At 50.5% G+C, this 12,099-nt stretch overlaps 1 protein-coding gene across 1 annotated transcript in view; it reads right to left on the bottom strand.

Moving 5' to 3' along the window:
• Nucleotides 1-12,099, bottom strand: part of Gpr107 (G protein-coupled receptor 107) — a 62,606-nt gene that overhangs the window by 4,929 nt on the left and 45,578 nt on the right. The window contains exons 15-17 of the mRNA XM_041674417.1: nt 6,291-6,340; nt 4,879-4,962; nt 3,573-3,694 (exon numbers count right to left, since the gene is read on the bottom strand). Of these exons, the coding sequence (XP_041530351.1) occupies nt 3,573-3,694; nt 4,879-4,962; nt 6,291-6,340 (256 nt within the window). The remainder of the gene's footprint in view (nt 1-3,572; nt 3,695-4,878; nt 4,963-6,290; nt 6,341-12,099) is intronic.

The following is a 12,099-nucleotide window of genomic DNA, read 5'->3' as shown; positions in this document are numbered from 1 at the left end:
GGGACATTCAGAAAAGAAAGCTAAGTAGTGGACGGACACCTGCAGCAGCTACACACAGTCACTCCCAAGGTACAGGACAGAACCACAGGCTCGGGGCTCAAAACCCTGCCCTGTGGACAGTTAACACTGCTTCCTCATGGTCTGGTGTTCCCCCGCCATTGCAAGAAGCCCTCAGCTTCTCTTCCATGCTGCTGCTGCCTGGCGCAGCTCTTCTGCACAATTATCTTACCCCCACCCCCTTCCTGCTCTTCACCTAGCTGGTCAGCTTCATCCTCTTTCAGCTCAGGCTTCCAAGAGCTGTGTCCCTAAGAGCTAAGTGTCATCAGACAGCTGCTAGTGCCCACCTGCACTGCTGGGCCTGGGTGGCTGCTTTCACCCCTCTAAGGGCTGTGGCCTCCCTCTGAGCAGCAACAGAGCCTATACTTGACAAGCACTCTAGGGTGATCCTGCAGCCCTGAGGATGTGTAGAAAGGAGAGAATGCAAGGTGAGAACATCAGCCCCTGTGGACTAGGGGCAGTGGTACCAAGAGGAACAGCTGAGGGACACACGTTGGGTCTATGAAATGGTCACTCACCTCACTCACCCTCTGAGCCTAGACAACTACCCAGTCCTGCTGCTGGCCTGGGTGTGGAGCTGACTAACACCCTAAAGCCTCAGGCGGGACACAGGGTCACACGGAGCACAGCTCTGTTCCCATGCACGCTCTTAGCATCTGTCCAGTAGCCCACACCACAGCCGCCAGTCTGTTCTCATGGACCCCTGTGCAGGAGGGAACTCTAGTGCACCCTTCTGGGGGTCACAGCTCCTCAGCAGGTCTGAGCATCACATCCCAGAGGGCCAGCCAATAGTGTGACAAGAGCAGAAGGCTGCTGGGGACCCTTGCCAGCTCCACATTTGCCCCTGTGTTTCCCCAAATCCAAAGTCCATGATCACAGCTTGTCCATCACGGCAGGCTACAAGCAGACAGCTTGGCTGAAGCTGCCATGGACACATCTGTTTCTTTGCCTAAGACATACTTAGGGGCTACACTGTGAGAGGCCTAGCTATGAGAATCCTGGGCATCAGATTCTCTGCCTCCCTGTGGAGTGGGAGCTTGGGGAGACTTTAGGCCCTTCCCATCTCCCCTATACAGAACCCAGGTCAGGAGCAACCAGACACAGTAAGGGTGTACGGAGCATGGCAGACACTGACAATGCTAGTTAGTAAAATGTCACCCAGTACTTTTCAACTTACTGGTTTTTTTTTTTTCTTTCATTTTTAACAATAAGTTTGTAACCAAAACTGGTAGACTCAAGGAGAGATGTAAAAGAGACAAGAAGAGAAAGCAAGCCCCGGTAACTTCTTTCACAGGCTGAACAGAAAAACCATAGGCCTTAAAGGATGATGGCCACACAGGCTCCACAGGCAAGCCTGGGCCAGCACAAGGATGGAAGCTTCTCCTACACAGAAGAAAACAAGACAAGGAAATTACCTAGGACATGGTCACACAAGTCGGGGAGGGGCACCCACTCGTGAGGCTTGTTAGAAGACCGTGGACTTGTTCTGAGGGTGTGCAAAGGAAGGCCGAGGCCACAGGACACCGTTCTTACATTATCTGTGGTAGGTCAGGCCTAGTTGCTCTTACAGAAGAATTGCCTTAGAGAGCTAAAGACTTTCTAGAACATTGAGGCCAGAGCCCCGCTTGCCTCTGGCACGAGTTATTCGTGGAGGACTTAAGAGGTGCCTCCTTGCACTCACCACCCTAGTGGAGCAGCTAACACAAAGAGCAAGCCTGCTGTCTTCCTGAGCAGAAGGATGGCAGCCCAGGTGCTGTGCCATTCTCCTGTTCTGAGAGCGCACCACCAGTGGCAGGAGACAGGTGGTAGGACCCCCATGGGTCTGTTCTGCCCCCATAGCTTCTCACTCTCCAGAACTCTCTGAGCAGCTCCCCTTTCCCAGCTGGCCTCCTTCCCTCCTTCCTTAGATGTCTTGTGTATATTAGATACGGTCTGTCCGTGAGCTCAGCCCTATTCTATGTCCCAGGGGTCCCATTCCAGTGTCCTCACTAAGCTAAGGCAGTCTTAGAGCGTCCCTCAGAGCCCAGACTGCACTGAGGCACTGGTGATGCCAGCGCCCTAAGTACATAAGCCTGTGTACCCACTGGGCATGCAGCCCCTGCCACTGCAGCGCTCCTGTCACTGTCATGGTGTGGCTCCACCGAGCCCCAGCATGGCCTGAGCTCTGGTTCCTTGTCACAGGGGTGTAAACTGAGGGCACCAAGGGGTTATACCTCCATCTCCAACCTTCCCCCTGGGCTATGCCTTGCCAGACAGTAGAATGTGCACTCTAGTTACAAGGCTGGAGTCTCTGCACCTCCACTTCCCTCCCAAGTTTCAAACACACTGAAACCTGCTGTCTATATAAAGTTCATCACTCTCAGACTGACACCAAAGTCAGACTTTAAACATTGCCATGAAAGTCAGGCACGGTAGCGCACCCCTTTAATCCCAGCACTCAGGAAGCAGAGGCCTCTGTGAGTTTGAGGCCAGCCTGGTTCACATAGCCATCCAAGGATACACAGTGACACCCTGTCTCCAAAAACAAAATAAACCATTGCCACAAAGACACATGCATCCTCTTTCCAAGGTACAATGGTCTAGGAAGAAACACAGGGGCCCGTTCACAGTTCCATGCATCAGAGGACACTATGACCTCGCCATTTAGCCAAGCATCTAGCACCTTGCAGGGAGGAGTAGGAGGGCTACTGGCTGACTTGTGTTGTGCCTCTTTCAAAGGCCATTTGCAAAGTCTCTACTACCTCTGCAAAAGGTTCAGCTGGAGGCCCTCCGGCTCCTCCCACTGTGTGGAAAAAGTATTTCTCATGGGGGGGGGTGGGTGGGATAAGACATGGTCAGGGTCTGGGCCAGGATCCACCTTGCACTCACCGCCCTATTGGAGCAGCTAGCACAAAGAGCCACCCTAAGGCCTCATGTGTCTGCCAGCCCAGCCTGGGCCTCAGCCTTTGAGCTGGAGGGGATAAAGGCAATGGGGCAGGGCCAGGGAGTCTTGTCCTGAGCTGACCACCACACACACAGCCCAGCTCCTCAGAGTCAGAGCTGGCACGGTGATGACCCATCTGGCAAATGACCCTTTCCTGAAAATAGGGCCCGTAGTTCCTAACCCTGTGACTCAGATGCTGTCAACCTGTGGTGACTCAGAAGACGTCATTCAAACACTAATAGCAATGCTTGCAGCCTGACAGCAGCTCTAAACTGGCCCAGAACATTTCCAAACTCTTGCCACTGGGTTACTGGGAGCTGCTCCAGTGACACTTAACAGGATGGAAAGTTCTAGATCTTCTCTGACAAGATTGAGCAATGGCTGGCACACACTGCACTTCAAACTAGCTAAGCACACCAGGGGCTCCAGTGTCCGTGTCCTTCTGCTAAAAATAGAGGTACCACCTCTAAGCTGCAGGATGCTGAGAGCAGGGGACTCACTGCACACCATGCCTTTCAGTTCAGAGGAAGGAGGGAAAGAGGGAGGGAGGAAGGGAGGGAGGGAAGGAGGGAGGGAAGGAGGGAGAGCTTACACAGACTCCATCTCCAGGTCATCTTCCTCCTGAGAGAGCTGCAGGTAGGGGTTATCTGAAGCCGGGCGGAATTTATACCCCGTCAGGACAAAGAACACCAGTGTGGCTGTTTCATCCAGGAGCTGCAAATTTAAAATCCACCCCAAAATAAAAGAATTAGCAACACTGCTCTTCAGAAAGCAAGGGAACTAAACATGCTTCAGTCTACATGCTCCATCAACAGCAACAGCTCCAGAGGGGACAATGAGGCATATCCACGGGAACCACTTTTTTTTATGATGAGGCTGGCCTTGAACCCACTACCTTCTGCCTCAGCTTCTCAAATAATGGGTTATAGTCTTCCATCACATTGGTTCATTTTATATTTTCTCTGTCCTACTTGTTCTTTCTTTTTCATTAATATAGTGTGTGTGTGTGTGTGTGTGTGTGTGTGTGTGTGTGTGTGTATGTGTGTGTACACTGTGGAGTTGAGTGTGGAGGTCAGAGGACAACTTACTTATGGAACTGCAATTTCTCCTTCCATCATGTGGGTCCTGGGGGTTCAAACTCAGGTCATCAGTCTTGGCAGCAGACCCTTTACCACCTGAGCCATCTGCCCAGCTGGGGCGTGGGGTGGGGGTTCTAGTAAATTAATCCTTCTTTAAAAAAAAAAAAAGACTTTCATTGTACTTTTTATCTGTGTGTATGTGTGTATGTCTACATGTGTTGCACACCTGTACAGTGTTGGCTCCACTGGGGCTGGAGTTACAAACCATTGTGAGTTGCCCACCCTATGTAGTTTCTGGGAACTGACTGTGAGTCCTCTGGGAGAACAGCAAGTGCTCTTGACCTCTGAGTCACCTCTCCAGTCCCAAGAACAAAGGCCCGACTGCACAGTAGCACTCGGTGACCCATGACTAGTTCTAGTATCTTATGAAGATAATTCATAATTATAATAAAAGTAATAGGTTCAAAAACCCAAAATTAAAAAACATATCACCAAATCATGAAGAACTAAATTCAAAACCGCTCAGGCTCTGTGACTGAAGGCGAAGGTGGATACATTCTAATTACACAGAGCGAATCTCACTTGCTCTGCTTGAGGCTTTTCTCCTCAAAGACTTAGAATTAATCAATAATGCAATTACATCCAGATCCCTCATGTAACCCAACAGCTCTTCTAGGCACACAGATCACTGTATCTGGAGAGCAGAGGAGACGGAAGGTCTTAGCAGTCATCCTCAGGAAAGTCAGATGCAATCTTAAGCTATGCCCAAGACATGATCCTCAGATATAAATTCCAAACTGCCCCCCAAGAGCTGCAGACCTGGTAGAGCCACTTCCACTGGAATGGAACGGCAAACTTGAGAAGGAAGGCGATGATCCTGGTGAAGTAAATGTAGCACACAATCTACAGAAGAAGGACATCAAAAATTAGAGTACTGCTTTCTGCCACTAATTACCTCCAAAGCAGAAAACAGTTCCCAGAAGGAAAAGATGTGGTCTTATAGCCCTGGTTACCAATTCAGCAAGGAAAGCTGGAGGCTCTGCTCTACATGTCTTCCTCACGGTGGCTAAGACACTGACCAGACCTGCCCTGGGAGACTAGCCCCTTTGTATGGCTGTTCTAACCTTTCTCACTACCCACATGCAGGTCATTTGGTGTCAGTCTCCAAGGGCACTGTTTTTACCCCCAGGCCTGGGAGCAGTTCCCAGTAGCTACAGCGAAACAGTCCCATGGGGAGCACGTGGATGACACAGTGAGCAACTGAGGCCCAAACTCCAGGACATATGGAACCACACGCCCAAGCCACTAACACCTTCTCTCCCTGTGATGAGGCCATACTGAACACCAGACCAGGTTAGGGTTGGCTAGGCTTGCAGGCCAGGAAGTACAGGTCCAGTGTCTTCTGGCCTTGCCAAAGAACCACTTCTCTATATCGTCATAGGCATCAGGAAGTGCTCTGTGGTGACACAAGATCCGTATAAACAAAACAGACAATGAGAAGGGGCGAGCAAGGACAAGAGCAGCAGCTGATGGGTGTCTGCCCTGCTTCTCTGCTGCCACCTCCAACGTCTGAACATCTGCTCGAGCAGAGCTGTCAAGCTTCCTTGTGGGAGTCAAGGAAATATGTGCTCACACCACGGGGCTATGGGGCTACATTTACACAAGGCTTTATGTTCACCACTGACTTGCTGGACACAATGATGCACACCTTTAATCCCAGCACTTGGGAGGCAGAAGCAATGGAACACAAAACCAGCCTCAACTTTCTGTTTTTAAGGGACATATCACTGCAATACAACTAGCTCCTGCCTGGCAAACGGAGAGAGTGGTGAACAGGCAAAAATTTTGTAGGGAGCCTGAAGAAAAGCACAAGGGTGAACCCATATTCCTAAGTGGGCAGAAAGGGCAAGTCAGGAATGACTGGATGTGGCCTAGAACTTGGGGATCACATACTACCCTGGACACTACATACCCACACACCCACCCACACCCACAGTCACTCCCACACTCCTGCAGTTCTGGTTTCCCACGAAGTGTATGTGCTACTTTCCTAAGTATTTAAAGACACTTCTAACACTAAGGCTTAAAAGCAGCAACCCAGATTTTTCACTGCCACTTTAGGAGAGGGGACGTGAGGTTGTGAGGCCACTGGTGGGTCCAGGTGTGGTGGCTGCTGTCACCAGGCCCGCACACTGATCTTATTTATAGACTTAATTTTGTGTTTTACTCACCAAGACGTAGTAATGTCTGAAAAGCTTCAGCTTTGCTAAGTTAATGGCAGCTACAAAGAAGAGAATAAAAAGTGCATTAACCTTTTTTTTTTCATCCAATCACCGACCACCTGTCCTGCCACCTACTCCCATTCGTCCATATGGAGACAAAGTCTTACTATGTGGGCCAGGCTGCTATGAGGCAAAAACCCCTCCTCAGCCCTAAGCAGTTTGAAGTGCTGTGCTTGAACTTCACAGGGTATACAGATACAGAAGGGACATGATTTTTAAAATCATATATATGTCCCTTCTGTATCTGTATACTCTGTGGGTGCAGAGGTGATAATCACACACGTGTGCGCACACAGAGACAGAGAGTGATATATATAGAGATAGAGAGATAGAGATAGAGATAGATAGAGAGAGAGAGAGAGAGAGAGAGAGAAGAAAAGGAACAAATTGAGTACCTGGCCAGTAGCATGATGCCATCAATCTCTCAACTGTTTGGGGCGACACCTCACTCAGGAGCTGGGCCACTCTAGTCAGAAATGGATACTATGGATGGGATCTCAGTAAAGACAAGGGTCAGGGCTAACATCTCCAGCCCTGCACTGCATTGTGGGACAGCTGCCCCCTCCGCCAGAAGCAGACCAGGGTGGCCCACACACCCATCTGAGGGCCTCTCACAGGGGCAAATGCAAACAACTCTCAGGTGTACTCGGGAAACCTCACTTCCATTTCCCTTACAGGCTTCAGAGTTAAGTCCTTGGAAATCAGGCTCCTTGGTTAAGCTTTCCCTTCAAGAACGCTCAAGGTCAGCCACACCGGGACACCCAGCTTCCTGACACTGCCTATAGCTATGAAATATTGATGACCACAGAGAGTAGCCTGGCTCCCTCCCCGATTAGCAACCCTTTCATTCATCATCGCCTTCTGCAGGAGACAAATTAATTTTGCTTAACAGCATTCAATTACTGACTCAGTTTAAGAATGGGACTGTGGGTGGCAGACATTCAAATTTCTTCTTCCCTTCCCCTCTGGCTCATGATGAGTGGGGGAACGAAGCTTAGGATGCCCACAGAGATTCCAGGAACCCTAAGTCATCAAGGTGATTGTCAACTAAGGGTGCTGCCAGGTCTTCTGAGAGGCAGTCTTTCCAGAGACTTCCAAAGTCCAGAGACACACTGGCCTTTCGTGTGTGCTTGTGTGTGTGTGTGTGTAGTCATGCATGTAGGAACAAGTACACACACCCAGCAAGCAAGGGAGGTGACAACTGGCAGATCACCCAACATTCTCGACCGACTCTGCATCTCTGAGAATCATGTTTTTTTTTTTGTTATTTTTTTTTAAACAAGCTCTCTGGTTCTCACCCTTTGTTTGTCCAGTCAATACTAGTTGACCAAGTCCTGACTTGCACCAGGCATTGGGTACAAACAGTGCTCTGGGCAGTTGCAGTATCATCCCAGCTGTCGGGGACACTCAGAGGCTGGGAGGGGTGTCACTGAGGATAGATGCTAAATTTGAGACACACAAGGTGAATCAGACTATCCTAGAGCTTAGGTTTTGCCCACATGCACCCCCCCCCCCCCAATCTTGTTTCCACAACAGGGCCAGGTCCCACCACACTCTGCAGTAGAGCCAGCCAAAGCTTGAGGGCATTACACCTTGTCACCCAGGGCAACCACTAATTTTCTCTTTTCCTAAAAGGTCATAAAGTGTTTAGTGCTCTCAAGTTCTCTTCCAAACTCTGCAGGATGAAGGAGTCCTGAAGATGGAAGCTTTGCACCCGGAGAAGTGACTGCCTGGCAGGGGGTGTCCTGCTTTCCTTCTCAGAGTCCCGGGTGCTGGGAAAGGGACAAGATGACAGAGGATGAGGCAGGGTTTTCCAGGGGAGTCAGGCAGGCAGGGAAGGAACCAATGGGCCCTACTGTGGAAGAGAGGGGGGCTCAGCATGCTAGACCTTGGGGAGGCTGGCAACAGGGGTAGACAGAAAGTAAAGTAAAGATACAAGACTGTGAACTTGTCGTTACCGGTTCTGAGGGTTTTAACAGAGAAAACCAACAGTAAGAGCCCAGCTGACTGAATGCCCGCCCCCCCAGGCGTACAGTGACTGGGTGTGGTCAAGATAGCAAGCAGCAGGTTCAGCCAGACACTGTGGCAGAGACTAGGTAGGAGTCCCATGGGGAACTATGAAGGACACGGGGCAGGAGGGGGTGTGAGGAAGGGCTGAGCCCTGGAGATCCAAGGGCTGATTATGGAGTTAGACAAAGTGACACGGTGGCACCCCTTCCCCCCATCACATGCCATGAGGCCACACCTCCAGCTACAGACACTCTCTGAAAGGAGGTAGGCTACAAACAGAGCTCTAATTGAGCCTGTGTGCCTGGCACCCTCACACCGACGGTTCGCTACAGAACATTGCCATGTTACCCAGCATTCCCAGGGCTGACAAATTGGTCTTGGAAGAATGTGAAGAGCTCCAGGCCATTTCCTAAAGCAGTCATGAAGACATCGTTGCTAACACCATGGCATTAGTTAGCACTGCTGCTGGCAGGGACCAGGCCCCTCAGGCCTCAACCCTGTTAGCCAGTTCTCTCTAGCCACTCCTGCAAGTGTGTAAGTGGAGGTGGAACAGGACAGAAGAACACAAAACACATAGGCACAGTGGAGTTGTACGTCCAGGGTTTAAACCTCGATTCTTCTGCCAGTTCTACTCATGTGATACTAAGCAAGTCATCTACCCTCTGTCTGAACTTCAGTTTGTCCATCTGTTAAGGTAGGAACAATAATATCTACCCATAGGGTCAATGGGGTAATCGGCAAGGTAATACAGGCAGCAAACAGCTCAGTACTTGGATGCTGTTCCAAGTTGATCAGAATCCTGTCAGGATTACATGGGGCTAGCCTGCATCAAAGGTGGCCACAATGACTGGCAGAAACCCAGAGTCTAGTATTACTGGAACAAAATGTGAACCTGGGACTGCTAGCAAGCCCAGGCTCTCCTGGAAACAGTGCAACCTGCTATATGGAATTGATGAGTCAGGGCACAGCGCAGAGGACCAGCCGCAAGGTGAAACCTCCCAGCATCATGAGAGGAGCAGCAGGCAGCAGGTTACAACCTGGAATCCCAAGCCTCCCTTTCTTTTCTTCCAAAGATTTCCTGGGAGTTTAGGAGGCTGACAGCTTGCTGCTCCCTGGGCTCTCATGGGAGTCCTAGTTTGTGAAGGCTTGGCTGGCTATTTCTGACTCTGCTACACTGCAGTAGCAAAATATGGTCAAAGAATGAGCAGGCCAGAGGGAGCCAGGAGCCCTCAGTTCCAGCCCTACTCCACTGTAAGTACACACGCCCGCCCCTGACCTGTGCATCCTTCTCCTCATCTGGAGCTTCTTTAGGGCAGAGGCTCCTGCCCAGGGAGCACCAAAGTGGCCAGAGCTTCATTAATTAAAGCATTTTACTTTGTTTTCAAGACAGGGTTTCTCGGTGTAGCCCTGGCTGTCTCAGAACTTGGTCTGCAGAACTCAGGATCGCCTGCCCCTGCTGGGGTTAATGGCATGTGCTGCCATCACCACCACCTGGCATAAATTCAAGGATTCTTAGGAAATCTGGCCCAGGTCCAGCTGTGGAGGTTGGAGCCCCTGCCAGGAGGGGAACAAGCAGCATGGCCACAGCTCCAGGGCTCCCCGAGTTAGAGTCCCCCCACCAGACTCTTCTCCTGCCCAGAGGAAATGGGCCACAAGTGGAGGCCGAAGCCTGGCGAAGGTGTCTTCCTGCCAATGCCCCCAGGTCAAGAGTTAACACACAGCTGCTACAGGGGGTGCTGCTGCCCTTCCCTAGACTGCCACCCTCCCTCAAGCCACGGTGACCAAAAAGACCAAAACACGGATGGCAGCTACTTGGGGAGAGGGAACAGCACCGGCTAGTTGCCAATGGCTCTGGAAAAAGCCCCACACCATGTCACACAGGCAAGCCTAACTACTTTCTGCTGGGGGCTGGTCAGGAGGTTAAAGGGGGCCTGAGTTTGATTCCTAGAATCCACGGTCTGAGATTAAAAACAAACTCCTCAAGAGTATCCTCCTGACTCCCCTCAATGGGAGCGCTGTGGCTCACACATGTTCTCCCTCTCCCTTGCATATGTATGCATGCATGTGCACACATACAAATAATAGATAAGATAAAATTAAGGGCCAGTAAGATGGCTCAGTAGGTAAAGGTGACTGCTACACACCTGACAATCTGACCTCATCCCTGGGAGCCACACAGTACAAGGAGAGAATGGATTCAACGAAGAGTTGTCCTCTGACCTTCACAACTTCACCCTAGCACAGACAGGTGTGATGTGTACACACACAGAGAGACTAAGAGAAAAAATAAATAAAATGAAGGACATGAAAGGAAGGAAATATGCTGAGGAAAAGGGTTCCAGAAGGGACGGTGATAGAAGAGATGGAGCAGATGTAAACAAAAAACACTAGACATGTATGAGGTTGACAATAAATTCGAAACCATCTCTAAAAGGGAATCGGAAAGGGAGCTCTGCTGCTAAAAGCAAGCATATGCTGCTCTTGCAGACGACCTGAGTTTGGCTCCCAGCACCCATACGAGCTGGCTCACAACTGCCCGCAAACCCAGGTTCAGGGGATCTGATTCCATCGTCTAGTCTCCTCAGGCTCTACACACATGTGCATAACCAACCCCCGCCCTCCCAGACACACATGAATATACAGAATTAAAACTTTTTCAAATCTTAAGACTAAACCCCCAAGAAGGCCAGAGACTGCTCACACCTGCCCCCAGCTGATTCCTTTGATAATTTTTTAAAAAATATTTATTTATTTATTATGTATACAATATTCTGTCTGTGTGTGTGTCCGCAGGCTAGAAGAGGGCACCAGACCTCATTACAGATGGTTGTGAGCCACCATGTGGTTGCCGGGAATTGAACCTTTGGAAGAGCAGGCAATGCTCTTAACCACTGAGCCATCTCTCCAGCCCTCCTTTGATAGTTTTGAAACTACCCAGAAACAACGAGAACCACCGCAACTGTCAATGTCTGCTGAAGGTGCCGCCACTGTGCCATTTCTTCCGCTTCATCTCACAGGCTCCTTAGAGATGTGTCTGGGATGAAGGATCTGGCCTGGTGAAGGCTAGACAGACTCAGCCTGTAAGTGAAGAAGCCAGGCCTCAAGCCCAAGGCCACCGTCCTTAGCACCAAGTTCCCTCTGCCTACACTCCACTGACCACTGCCATCAGGGTTCTTGCTGGTGACGGCCAGTGCCAGTCTCAGCAATGACTGATCACTTACAGGACACACAAAAGCAAAAGCCCAGGACAGCTTATTAATCTTTGCCTTTGTGAAGTAAGCCCGACTTAAGACACGGCTTCCTCACCCTTCCCCTTGCTCCTCCCTGCTGTGCCATGGAGGCAATTCTTACTCAAACACAAAAGCTCAAGGAGTAGGTTTTTGCCAGCAGCATGAATTGCTCAGACTCACTCTGAGCCAAGCCCCCGCCCTCCATCTGCTTAAGCTGCAGCTCAAGCCCACTCTGCAGAGAGCAGAAGAGCTCTGCACATGCTCACACGCTGGCCCCATGGCCTATGCACAGCCTCGCTATCACCATCACTGTCAGCAATGAGACAAGCCCCGGAGATCTGGGACTACTCTGGCCTTAAAGTGTTAATGGGAGCCCTACAGCTTCCATGAGGAAATCCACTGACAAATCTCAGACAGTTTGGGGGAGCGAGCACAGGGAAAGGGGCTGTAACCGCCAGTAAGGGCAATAAGATGGTTGCTCAGAGACAGCCTCTGAGCTAAGTTACTCAGAGCACAGG

The sequence above is a fragment of the Microtus oregoni genome, unplaced genomic scaffold (assembly GCF_018167655.1).
Source record: "Microtus oregoni isolate MIOR12 unplaced genomic scaffold, Mior012 000025F_ref0000491, whole genome shotgun sequence".
In the NCBI taxonomy this organism is placed as follows: Eukaryota; Metazoa; Chordata; class Mammalia; order Rodentia; family Cricetidae; genus Microtus; species Microtus oregoni.
The sequence above is the reverse complement of the archived record's forward strand: the minus strand, read 5'-3'. Positions and strand labels throughout refer to the sequence as shown.